This window comes from Zalophus californianus, chromosome 2 (assembly GCF_009762305.2).
Source record: "Zalophus californianus isolate mZalCal1 chromosome 2, mZalCal1.pri.v2, whole genome shotgun sequence".
NCBI classification, from domain to species: Eukaryota; Metazoa; Chordata; class Mammalia; order Carnivora; family Otariidae; genus Zalophus; species Zalophus californianus.
Window position 1 is genome coordinate 658,974 of NC_045596.1, and position 12,431 is coordinate 671,404.

At 60.3% G+C, this 12,431-nt stretch overlaps 1 protein-coding gene across 8 annotated transcripts in view; it reads left to right on the forward strand.

The window, feature by feature from the left end:
• MAEA (macrophage erythroblast attacher, E3 ubiquitin ligase) overlaps positions 1-12,231 on the forward strand; it is a 34,310-nt gene extending 22,079 nt beyond the window's left edge. For 3 of the 8 annotated variants that reach the window (XM_027599666.1, XM_027599664.1, XM_027599668.1), the window contains 7 exons: positions 3,056-3,178; positions 3,869-3,982; positions 6,667-6,743; positions 7,412-7,520; positions 10,023-10,156; positions 10,921-11,116; positions 11,459-12,231. In XM_027599666.1, coding sequence (XP_027455467.1) covers positions 3,056-3,178; positions 3,869-3,982; positions 6,667-6,743; positions 7,412-7,520; positions 10,023-10,156; positions 10,921-11,116; positions 11,459-11,554 — 849 coding nt within the window. In that variant the 3' untranslated portion in view covers positions 11,555-12,231. Of the gene's footprint in view, positions 1-3,055; positions 3,179-3,868; positions 3,983-6,666; positions 6,744-7,411; positions 7,521-7,932; positions 9,972-10,022; positions 10,157-10,920; positions 11,117-11,458 lie in introns of those variants that run through there. The other 5 variants (XM_027599667.1, XM_027599665.1, XR_003520919.1 and 2 more) reach the window with 4 other exon arrangements.
• Positions 12,232-12,431: the final 200 nt, after the last annotated feature.

Here is a 12,431-nt window from a genome sequence, read left to right on the forward strand (position 1 = left end):
GCCCTGCCCAGCATGGCCAGCGTGTACCTGATTGATGGGCTTCCTAGTCGTTGTGTTTTCCCTGGCACAGCCGTGCATCTGCAGGGGTCATGTGGGTGCCCACAGATAGCCCACACTTCTCTCTTCCTGCCCCTGTGAGGGTGTGGCCAGATGCTCCTAGCCTTGAGGAACGTGTGCTTTGAAGGGGAGAGAGGCAGGAGGTCAAACAGGACTGTTTCCAGGGGTGCACAGGGCAAAAGGGCAGGAGGGCTGGTGATTTTCAGAAGGTTGGTTGGAGTGGGCTTGCAGAGATGAGGGGAGGGTCCCACGACAGGCCTGGGAGCTGCCCTGTACTGGGGTGTGGGGATCTGAGCATGTGCAGAACTCATAGAGTTTCCCCTCAACTGAGATGGGTGTGCGGTAGGGGGGTTGAGTTGGAAGCATTGCTTTAATGGGCTCACTCTGGTTGCTCTGTGAAGAACAGAGTATAGGGGGCATGGGGGAGCCAGGAGGCCTGTGGGAAGCTGTACTGTGTGATGGTGGTGGTGTGACCTTGGACATCCTGTGAAGGGGGCACTGCAAGATTTCCCTGTGGACCCCCAGCTTCACAGCTATGGGTAGAAATTAAGGTTGCTTCTAGCAGCAAGCGTAGGGGGAGCCTCAGGCCCTTGGGGTGGGGCGAGGGCTCCTGACAGGATGGGGTGCTGTCACCAATGAAGAGGCTGATGTATCAGGGTTCATTCACATTTAAAACTTATGTTCGTCAAACGCCATGGAGAGAGAGCACACCGGGTCAGCCCAGATGGGGGCTGTGTGCCCCACTCAGAGCCTTGGTCCTGGAGGAGAGGCCTGTCGCTGGTGGTGTCTTCGTGTCTGTCTGCATTAGAAATCACAGTGCTGTCATCTCACGTGGGGTGACCCCTGATGGGTGTGATTTCCAACCCGCCTCCCGTCATCTGGTTTAACACCTCTGGTGTGACTCCCACACCCCAGGGTCCATGGACATCTGAGACACCATCAGCGGAAAAGAAAAAGATGGCAAAGACCCAAACCCTGAGGCCGCGCAGACCCAGGACAGATGGACCCTGAGGTGCGGGCAGGAGAGGCTGCCTCTCAGAATTCAGACCAAAACTGAAAACCAGAAATGGGAAATAGGAGAGAAAGATGACCCTCATATAGGAGACCCAGCGTTTCCCTGCAGGAGCGTTCTAGAAAAGAGAAGAAAATGCCAGAGAGATGGCCAAAAATGTGGTTCACAAGAACAGCCAGCTTACCTCTAAGATGACTTGGCGCCGCAGTGCCCAGCACTTACTGTCAGAGCTCATGTCAGGGGGGTGGGGGTGGGGGGCCCAGGAAGACAGGAGGCCCACCCCTGCATGAGGGCCAGGCCGAGTGAGGTTGGGGATCCGTCTGGTGGCTCCAGAAGACTTGGGTGGAGAGACCCTTGTGTGGCCCAGCCCAGACTGCCTGCCGCTGAGCTGCCGTGCAGAGCCGGCGAGCTCACAGGTCGTCTGCTGGCGCCAACCCTGACGGCGGCACACCCCTTGCCCTTCAGGTCAGGGATCAGCTGGGGCTGGTCCCTGGTCGCACAGGATGGTGCTCTGATGAGTATTTCTCCTTGTGAATTTTGTATAAACGTCTGTGGTTTTTTTGTTTGTTTTTAAGATTTTGTTTATTAGAGAGCACGAGAGGGAAGAGGGTCAGAGGGAGAAGCAGGCTCCTCGCTGAGCAGAGAGCCCGATGCGGGACTCGATCCCGGGACTCCGGGATCATGACCTGAGCCGAAGGCAGTGGCTTAACCAACTGAGCCGCCCAGGCGCCCTAAACGTCTGGTTTTATCGGTGGCGTCGTTAGCCCTCATGTGCTGCTTACCGCGGGCATAGACGCGTTGCTGGCTTTCGCGGGGCGTCCTTTTCCTTGACCTCCTGCCTTATGCTGCACTCAGCAGAGGGACGGTGGCCCTCCTACAGACACTGCAAGTCCTGTGGTGGGCTCCTGACTCGGTTGGCCCAGGGCGACCTGAGGTGGAGACAGCACTGCAGGAAGGCTGCCTTGTGCTTTGCCGTGGGGAGGGGCCCCGAGTGGGGCTGCCCGAGGGTCGCAGGAACAGGGTTGCAGGAACTCGCCAGCCGCACCGCGCTTGCCCACTGGCCGCAGAGAATTCAAGGGATCTTTGTGTTGGATGCTTCCCCTCCGTCACTGAGAAGCTAGTCTTTAGTTTCGGATGGGAGAGACACCATCTGAAATTTGTTTTCCAACAGCTTCCCCCCTTGGGTGGTGCACAGGCGTCTACCATCTCTTCCTGCCTCCACGGCCAGCCGCTTGCTGGCGACTGGCAGGCCCTGAGCACCATGTGGGTGTCGTGACCCCGGGTCCCTGGCCCTGCCTGGACCCTCCAGAGCTCAGTAGATGCAGCTCCACAGGCAGGCATCAGAGAAACGGGGGAGAAGAGCAAACGGCAGCAAAGACACGGCCCTGCCCCCCCACTGGCCCTCTCTGCTCCTTCTCAGAATCTCAAATACATCTTCAGAGGAAAAAACACAAAATAAAAACGAGGGTTCTGGTTGCCAGGGTTCCCAGGCCTGATTGTGAAGGGGTGGAACGGCCACTGCTGGGGTGGGGGGTAAGGTTCTGGATTGGGGTTTTGGCTTCGAGACTGTATCCGAATGCTTTGCGCACCTCCCCGCTGCGGGCCTGCCCCTCATCCTGGAGCTGGCTGGGTGGGGTGTGCTGGGGTGGGGGTGGAGGGGCACTCAGGGAGGTGCCCCGGAGCTGGCCAGGTGCAGTGTGCTGGGGCGGGGGGCGCTCAGGGAGGGAGCCCCAGAACTGGCTGGGGTGGGGGGGCGCTCAGGGAGGGAGCCCCGGAGCTGGCCAGGTGGGGTGTGCTGGGGGCAGCACTCAGGGAGGAGCCCCAGAACTGGCCGGGTGGGGTGTGCTGGGGCAGGGCAGGGCGCTCAGGGAGGGAGCCCCGGAGCTGGCCGGGTGCGGTGTGCTGGGGCAGGGGGGGCATCAGTGGACTTGGGGCTGGGTTCCAGGTATCCAGTGCTCTGAGCGCGCACCGCTTCTTTCCCCGAAGGACTTAGTGAACATTGAGATGTTCCTGACGGCCAAAGAAGTGGAGGAGTCCCTGGAGAGGCGGGAGACGGCCACCTGCCTGGCCTGGTGTCACGACAACAAGTCCCGGCTGCGCAAGATGAAGGTGTGCGGGCACCCGGGATGGGGCTGTGGTGGAGGTGCCCGGGGTGGGGTGGGGGGTGCTCTGGGCGGGGCAAGCACCTGCCCACAACCAACGCGCCTGCACCTGTTGGTTCAGAGTTCTGTGCTTCTGGTTGAGATGGGGGGGTTGTTGGGTTTGGTGTGAGTTCGGGGTTATTTTTTGGTCATGGTGTTTGGGTTTGAGGTAAAAATCCCTAAAAAGTGCACCCACTTCTGCATTATGGTTTGGACAAGTGTTCTGAGCATGGGGTTCTGAAGGAGCGAGGTGCCGACTGCCCGCGTGTGCTCAGCTTGTTAGCCACCCGCTGCTGGGTCCGTCCTGCCCCCCGACCCCCCAGTCACCGATGCAGGAAAGCCCGGTCCGGAAGTGCTGTCCACCTGCAACGGTGCAGAGTTCTAGGCTGGGATCCTCTCCAGTACAGCTTTTCTTGAGACCCACAGCAGCTTTCAGAACAGATACTTAATCATGACTTAGAGAATCTAAACATGCTTACTGAAAGGTGTTGTCACCTGGGGCTTGCAGAAATGTTTAACTTCTATTAACCTTCCCCTGCCTCCATTAGAAAAACTGTTTGTTTTCTGTTTTCTAAACCGAGCGCCTTTAACCTCTCCCCGGTTGAGCTTGTTGTGTGCACATAGTCACCAGCCAAGGGTGACGCTCTCTGCCACTCAGGGCCGCCAAAGCGAGCACGACGCGAAGACGGGACGGAAAAGTAGAGTGGCCAGTGGCTCCCCTAAAGAGAGTGAGGATCTTGGTATGGAAACCATAAAAGGAAAGCCAGAATTGGTATGTAACACTCACCCTGCTCTCCTGCTCCAGCCCCCACAGCTGTGCCGCACGGTGGGAACCAGGTCAGAAGGAAAGCAGGCCCCCATCCTGACAGGTGGTTTCTGCAAGCCCTGCTACCTCCAGTCAACACTGCTGCTTGGCGAGGGCACAGCCGCACAGCCGGGTCCAGGCGGGGCCGCGCAGCCGCTGTGGGAGCGGGAGGGCGGGCGGCCGGATCCACGTCACCTGGCCGTTTAACTGGAGAGAGCGTAACTAGCCATCCCAAAATGCGTTGGGAAGACCAGCTAATGACCTGAGAACGTGCTTGTTATAAAATGTCAACTGAACAGAGTGGGGCCCTAGAGTGCCCAGACAGCGTGCTTCATGTGTGCATACATGCATGAGCTCACACACGCAGGCCAGGGAGGGGACAGACGCCGGGGCGGGGGGGGGGGGGGCCATGCCCGACGACCATGGATCCCTCGCATCTGTCGTGAGACTCTAGGCAAGAAAAGAAACTTTCAGACCAAGTCTTCCGTAGCTGGAAAAAACTTGTAAGGTGATGGGTGAATATCTGTTGAGTTGATTCCTGTCTCCAGATGCTTAAGGACAGCCGAAGCAAGAACACGCGTGCTGCGTGTCGGGACAGCCGAATGAAGTCACAAACGTGACTGCTCCAGGCCCTCCCAGCTAGCACGGGAAGGGTGTGTTCAGCCCTCTGTGCTTGGCGTGATCACCTGGAATCGTGGTATTTTATGTTTGAGTCTGAGTACCTAGGTTTTGGTACACATGTATTTGTCTGTTAGCGGACTGTCTGGAAGGTAACCTGCTAGAGCAGAGCTGTTACAATAGTGGAACGTGTTTAAACATGTCAGTCGTGGGGAGTTTACCATGACGTCCGTCTGGAATGCCCACCTGGTGGCTTCCTGTTGCCGGTAGAGCCCCTGGCGTCCCCTGAATACAGAAGCGGCAATCATCTGGTGCCCTGGGGAGGCAGGCAGGGCATCTCCCCACTGCTCTCTGCCCCTCGCCTCCTGCTGGTCTGGCCTTGGAAGGAAACTCATCACTGGGGCTGGTTTGTGCTGCCGCTCAGCACATGGCACCGGCTCCATCCAGTTGGGGGTCAGGACAGACTGCCGCCTTGGTACAGAGGGCAGGGGAGGAGGGGGCTGGGGCAGGGAAACACGCTTTGCTCTGAGCACCTATGGTGTGGACGTGTTGGGCACCAGGTAGGTGGCTCCCTGCAGCTTTGCCTCTGACAGCCGGGTGGGCCCCAAGGTAGGTCCCATCGGCCAGTGCTGCACCCTCGTGTCCGTGGAACAGGGCTGGGGCTTGGTGGAGGGCGCCCTCCCAGGGGCCTGGCTGAGCTGCTTCATCAGAATGCCCGTGCACACGCTTGGAGGCTCGGGTGGGAACAGTCCACATGACTGGTAAACTTGAGCGTAAGGGTTAGACGTTTGGGGTTGACTGACGGACTTGCCTCGTGGACTATGTGTCCACGTCATCTTGTGATCCAGGTACTGTGGAAAGCAAAGTGGCAAATGAGGTGGAAAACGCAGAGATTTTTCTCTTGTTCTCTTAATTCCACATATCCGTTTCTGGTGGGAAATACCTAGTGTTTTCTAAATTATCATCTTTGTAAAATAATCCAGTTTTTCATCTTAGGTTACAAAGGTTAACTTTGCCTGCCTTCCCCCATCCCCAGCCACAAGAGTTTGAACCCAAGTTGGACTGACATTGCTACGGTTGCAGAGTTAGCATTTGGACTTCCATACAAATGACCCTGCTGGTGGCACACCCTGCTAGCGCCCCTCAGAACCGCACGTGCCATGTTTGCACAGGTGCCTGTCAGACACGCAGCTGACTGGCACAGCAGTGCGTCCTCCAGCAGCCGCTGCCCCAGACTCTCGCGACCTCTGCAAATCCTGGGGCTTCCGCCGTGTGCTCGGACGGCTCTCAGCAGCACTGCGCTCCTCCTGGTCCTGCCCACCCTCCCCAGGGCCTTTGAACTGGCTCTTCCTCTGCCTGGAACATTCTCCCCAGGCGTCCCTGCAGACTGTCCCCTCCTCATCCCCACCCCGCGTCCCTGCTCAGGGACCTGGGTTCTCTCACCGGCTCCGCGTGCGTTGCTCCCGCTCCCGCTCCTCTGTGAGGCGCCACCTCCCAGCAGCCTCTCCTCCCACCAGCGTTGGCCTCACGCCGGGGCTGGCCTCCCTCTCCCAGAGCAGGTCGGGGTGGAATGTGCCACACGGGGTTCTCAGGCCATCTGAGGCTCTGAGGGCACATCCCCATGTTTTTATGCCTTTACAACCCTGAGACAGAATCCAGAGAGCTGCTTGGTCCTCGTAAAGGGGGTGGAAGCTTGTCTTCTTGGGCTCCCTTGCTTCACATGGGAAGTCATGTCTCACGCCCTCCAAGCTGCTGACGGCCTGCAGCCTCCTCCCGGTGACTCGTTCCCAAGCCTGGCTGGTGGGTACGCGCTCAGGGCCTGCTGCGGGAGGAGCGCTGGGCCCACGTGCCGTCAGAGCCAGGAGAGCGTTGGCTGCAGGCTGAAGTTAGGGTTTGGGTATCAGACCCACCTCCCCCGGTGGCTCTAAGCTTCCTTGGCGGAGTGTGCAGTGTCCAGCTGGTCTGGAGGGGTCAGCCTATGGGCATGGCTCTGTGGCGACCCTCCCCAAGCCTGGTCTTGTCTTTACCCCCAGAGTTGCCTGGAGTTCAGCCTGAGGATTCAGGAGTTCATTGAGCTCATCCGGCAGAACAAGAGACTAGACGCCGTGAGGTATGTGGAGAGGGGCACACGGCCTCCTTGACTTCATGGGGCAGGCCTTCTGGGCTCTGGGGGATGAAGTGTGGAGTGTCCAGCAGGTCTGCCCTGACTGGACAGAGCATGAGGCCAACTGAACATGTGGACTCAGGGCCCCTGGTTCTACGGCTGTCTCCACCCGCCCCAGAACGGTGCTGGCCCTGGGGTGGGCAGGGGGAGCCTTTGGGAAGGAGGCTGGTATGCGGGTATGGGAGCATGGGTTCCCCCTCAGGTGCAGGCAGTGCAGGAAGGCCTGATCTGTGCACCCCAGGGGCAGGGGGTGGGCTCTATGTCTCTGAGAGTTGGATGGGGACTTATTGCGGCACTGGGAGAACCAGACTGTCTCTGGGTCCTCCCAGGGCTGTGTCGTTGGGGTTTGGGTTCACGGCCACCAGGGTCACTTGGAAGGGCTTGGGCCACTGCCTCTGGGTGTTTTCTGCATGGGGTTCTGTGCTTGGTGCCTCATGCCTCGTCCCCCTCCCTGTTCCCCTTGAGGAGGGGGGCCCTGGCTGAGCTGAGCTGTGGCAGACCCTGGGCCAGGTCACATGAGGTGGGGCTTACTTGGTACTGAGGCTCTGGCATGTGCTGCGCATAGATTCTTGAAGGTAAAAAGGCAAACTCAGATGACCCGAAATGTTTTCTAGACATGCGAGAAAGCACTTCAGTCAGGCCGAAGGGAGCCAGCTGGACGAGGTCCGCCAGGTCATGGGCATGCTGGCCTTCCCACCGGACACGCACATCTCGCCCTACAAGGTAAGTCATGCCTGTGGGCCCCCGGGCCTGCGGAGAACCTGGGTGTGTGACCAGCACACAGTGTGAGCTTTTGCCATCTTCTTGCTCCCTCTTGCCGGTAAGAAGTTTGGAGCAGAACTGCACACGAGAGGTTTCGGCCTAGGAGGGACTTCAGCTCTGAGTGCCTCACCTATCGGCCCCCCTGTCCCCCTCGCTGCCAGTGTTCTTCCTGACCTCCGTCCTCTCTCCCCTGCTCCCCTTGGCCTTGGGGGTCCACGTGGGGTCTGGGCGGGCGTGGTCACGCAGCATCACTGGCCAGCCCGCTCGGCGTTGCTAGGGCGGCATGTCTGGCACCCCTTTGGAAACCTCGGGGCAGCCCTGGTAATCTCTGATCCGCCTTGGGGGTCCTTCTTCCCTTGTCTTGAAAACTCAGATGTTTGCAGCTGAACTGCTCACGGTGCCATCCTGGAGAACCTAGGAATTCGGACAGCCTTCCCCCACTCCTCCTGGCTCCTCCCCCTTGGGGGCCCCTTGGCCATCAGCCCTTGGTCACGCCTGCCCTGGTGTCCTTAGAAAGGCTTGCTTGGCTGTGACCTTGGTGTTCTCTCTGAGCAGCTTTCTCATTTTTCGCAACACAGATGGAAGTTTCCAGATCATCAAGTTTTCTTTTCTTTAGATGAGCAGTCCCACCGCAAGGTCCGTTTTTCTGTCCACACGTTTAGTGAAAAGGCTTGTAGAGAAGCTAGGTGCACCTTCAGCAGCTTGCCTGGGACGCTGCAGCCCCACGTCCAGCGTCCTCGTGCACAGGCGCTGCCTTCCCCCAATGCGGCTGGGCTCTCTGCCACCTGTGACAGGCCTGCTCGGGACCCCGTAGCCGCTCTCTGTGGAGACTTGGGCCCTCCCAGCCCTGCCCACGTTTGTAGGGGTTTGTTGCTCAGTCCCTCCCTCAGTTTTCTGTCGTCTGTCTGGGGTGCTGTGACAGAATCCCAGTCTCGGGTCGGGAAGCCCGAGATCAGGGCACTGGCAAGGTTGTGGGGGGCTCTTCCTCCTGTATGTTCTTACGAGGAAACTAGTTCCTGAAGACTCCACCTCAGGACCCTTTGGGCCTGGAGATCCACCCGCCGACACCATCAACAGTGGGGCACATAAGACGCTCAGCCACAGTGTCCTCCCCCGGCTGCCAGCCTGTCCCCCAGAAGGACTGAAGTAAACTGCCTTCCCTGTGGGCTGAACCGGGCTTGTTCCCTGAGCCGTGACGGCAGGCTCTGCCCAGGGGCACCGCGGAGCCCGCTGGGCAGACACAGCCCCCACTGGCTGGAGTGCTCGGCCGCAGGCCGTCTGCTGGGCGGCTGGAAGCGTGTCCCCTGAGACTGGACTCACAGCTCTGTGGTGTTGGAATGTCCTGTGATCAGCCCTCAGGCCACAGGGATCTTGCAGGAGTGAGACTGAACTTTGGTTGGCAGCCTCTTTGGTCTCTCTTCCCTGCTCTGGAGAAGGTTTGTGAGAAGTGCAGACAGGACCTGCCCTGGAGAGTGAGGTGTCCCGCTCGCAAAGAGTGAGGCCAGTGTTGCCGTCACAGCCGGAGGGCCGGCCCTCGGAGGCACCGAGGCAGTGTGAAGAGAAGCCGTGCAGCCATTGTGGAGCCAAGGCCGGCAGGGGACAGGCACAGCCCACCGACGCACAGCCTCGTACCTGGACATGGACAGCACGCCAGAGGAAGGCCAGGGTGCACACACAGGGGATGGCGCAGGGTGGGGGCACGGGGCCCCAAAGGGCAGTGCTGGGGCAGGGCCACGCCCTGCCATGCTGAGGGGACAGAGCCCTCACCCCCTGTGGCAGGTGTGTCTCAGTGGGTCACACGAGAAGCAGGACGACGTCCTCTGGTCAGGGAGAGGTGGCCGCTCCAGAGGCCCAAGGCCGGGGTCTCAGGGAGGGGGGATGCAGAGCCTCTGGACTCGGCTTGGTCCTCTGTGGACTTTGCTTCGATAAAAACGACATTAAAGATGTGTTTTTGTAATGTTGGAGTTAAGCGTGATATCTGCCCGTGGAGCCCCGCTGAGTGGGGGTGCCCACGCTTCCTCCCTCGACATGGGGCCCTGACCCCAGTGCTTGATGTGCAGAGTTTCCCTCTTGCTGGCGTGTGCCCTCCCCTCCCTCCTCTTGTTGACTCAACCTGGGAAGCCCAGGGACACACATTAACCAGGCCTGAGGTTCTGGAGTGAGACTTTTCCCCCCGAGACCTCAGTGCTGTTCTTCGGCCCACTGCATCCCCTTCCTGCTGTGAGGCCACAGGCCCCCCCACCCTTGAGCATCCGTGTCCACGCAGACCACGTGGCGGTGGTCCTTACATGGACTCGGAAGTCCAGGCTGCAGGCGCCCCGCACAGCCCTGTGGCCGGTGGGCGTGGGTTTGTGGGGCCCGGGCCTGCTGTTTCTTCCGCCGGTGTGGGAAGGGTTTGTTGTGTGCTGTTCTCAGGGACGGCACTGTGCCGTCCCCAGCACCGCTCTGCCCTCTCTCTTCCAGGACCTGCTGGACCCCGCCCGGTGGCGGATGCTGATCCAGCAGTTCCGGTACGACAACTACCGGCTACACCAGCTGGGGAACAACTCTGTGTTCACCCTCACGCTGCAGGCCGGCCTCTCGGCGATAAAGACACCGTATCCTTCTGGCGGGCAAGGGCACCCGCGTGCTCCGCCCTCCTTAGCCAGGGTCCGTGTCGGGGCCCTCTGCCCTCCAGCGAGCAAGCAGGTGCTGCGCCCCTCCCGACTTGAGACCTGTGCTCTTAGCTTGTGTTGTGGGGTCTCCGTCTCAGGCCCTCGGGGTGGCGTTGGGGCCGAGCCTCTCCCCTTGGTCTGTGGAAACCTTAGCATGCGGCCTCACTGAGTGTTCGCGCAGCCCCAGACGCTGCCCGGCACACTGCTCGTGGGTCGGAGGCTGGTGTTGGCGTACCTTCTGGCAGCTGGGACTGGGCACCTTTTGGAAGTTTCCCTGTGTGACTCCTGAGAGTCACCTCAAACTTCTCTTGCTCTGAGCCCTGGCCGCCCCCGGTCCAGTGTCTTTGAAAACTTGTGTGGCACAGCGGCCATTCCCCTGCCGCCAGAGAGCTGTGGGGTTGGGACCCCAGCACCCGAGGGTCCCTCTCGAGTGCGGCACGTGGGCCCCGTGGGACCCTGGGCTGTTGGCTTTCGTGGCCATCTGTGTGATGGGACCCAACGTGGGCTCAGGTGCCGAGAACGTGGCAGGTGCACAGGGGCGGGGGTGGCGGAGTCCCCGGGCTGGGAGGGCAGTGGCCTCAGGCCATTTTCCTTCTGGGTGCAGTGTTTGCTGGGGCTTGATTTCTGCCTTGCAGCCTGGGTGGCCTCAGCCTGCACGGTGTCCCCCACCCCTCCCACCCCCCGACCCTTCCTTAACCGGAGCACAGACAGTGCTACAAGGAGGACGGCAGCTCCAAGAGCCCCGACTGCCCCGTGTGCAGCCGCTCTCTGAACAAGCTGGCGCAGCCCCTGCCCATGGCCCACTGCGCCAACTCCCGCCTGGTCTGCAAGATCTCAGGCGACGTGATGAACGAGAACAACCCGCCCATGATGCTGCCCAACGGCTACGTCTACGGCTACAACGTGAGGGGCTGGGGGGGCCGTGGGGGTGGGGGGCGGGGGCGGGAGCCGGAAGAGGAGTGCGGCTGGTGGTGGGCCTGGCAGTCCTAAGGGTCTGCGCCAGTTGCCTGCCAGCTGTGCTGCGTGCGGGGCGCCGGGTGCGGGGCGCCGGGTGTGGTCCCTGGGCGCGGTCCCCGGGTGCGGGTGGCTCGGCCCCGCGCTGCCTCTGGAGAGCCGGGCCGGCGGTCAAGAAGCCACAGGGTCAGGGCGCACAGGCAGGCAGGCCTCGCAGAGGCAGTATTCGGAGAGGTTCCGTGTGCGGTCCGTGTGCTCATGCGCTGCACCCTTCCCCCCGTTGTTTTTCAGTCTCTGTTGTCTATCCGTCAAGATGACAAAGTCGTTTGCCCGAGGACCAAAGAAGTGTTCCACTTCTCCCAAGCCGAGAAGGTGTACATCATGTAGGCCGGGCCGCCCTGCGCGCCCCTGCCTGCCTGCGTTTCTGTTTCTTGCGACCAAAGATCAGTGAGCGCCGATGGGTACTCCTAGGAAGGGAGGAGTCGGATCCGCACGTCTGTGCTTGGGGACAGCCTTTCCGCTGGTAGGACTCCAAAGCGCGCGTGAGCTACCTGCCGCCTTCCCCTTTCAGAGAGACCTTCCCGCTGCCGCTGAGGGAGCTTCGGCCGCTTTGGAAACAGGAGTCGGTTATTTCCCGCGCCCCTGACCCCGCCTCCTCCCGCCCGTCCCGCCCGGCAGCTGTCCTCGGCCGGCCCACGGGCTGCACCTGCGGGCTGCACCTGCACCGCCGTAGGGGGGGCTTAGGGTGTGCTAGGTTCAATGTCACGTCATTCGTGCGCCTTATTTCCTGCTTGAGAATGTATTCACGTGGAAATCCACTGGACCGAGTTCTGCAGAGGCCTTGCCGATGGCTCCGTAACTGTAGATCTAATGCTGTTCGTTACAGAAACTAGTAGTTCAGTCCAAGTAACCACCGATGACTTTTCAAATCAAATGAACCATTGTAGTTTACACAAAACCATCCTGTAGAGGTTTGTATTTAGTGCTTATTTTTGCATGTTGATGTTGATTAGCTAATAAACTGTAAATGTAAAACCTGTTAATAAAAGGGTTTTCTATTTCTTATGTCTGTGTGAGGTAGAAGCTGCTGTGCATTCTAAGGCCCTCGCTGGTGTCTGCTCACCCCAGGCCCCCCAGGCCCCCCAGGCTGCGGCCACGCAGCAGGGTGGGTCCTGGGGCCCCCACATGTGCCCCATCCCAGAGTCCTGCTCCAGCATCCGCATGGGCGCTGTGCTTTAGGGGAAGCCAGTGTGGCTGGGCCCTC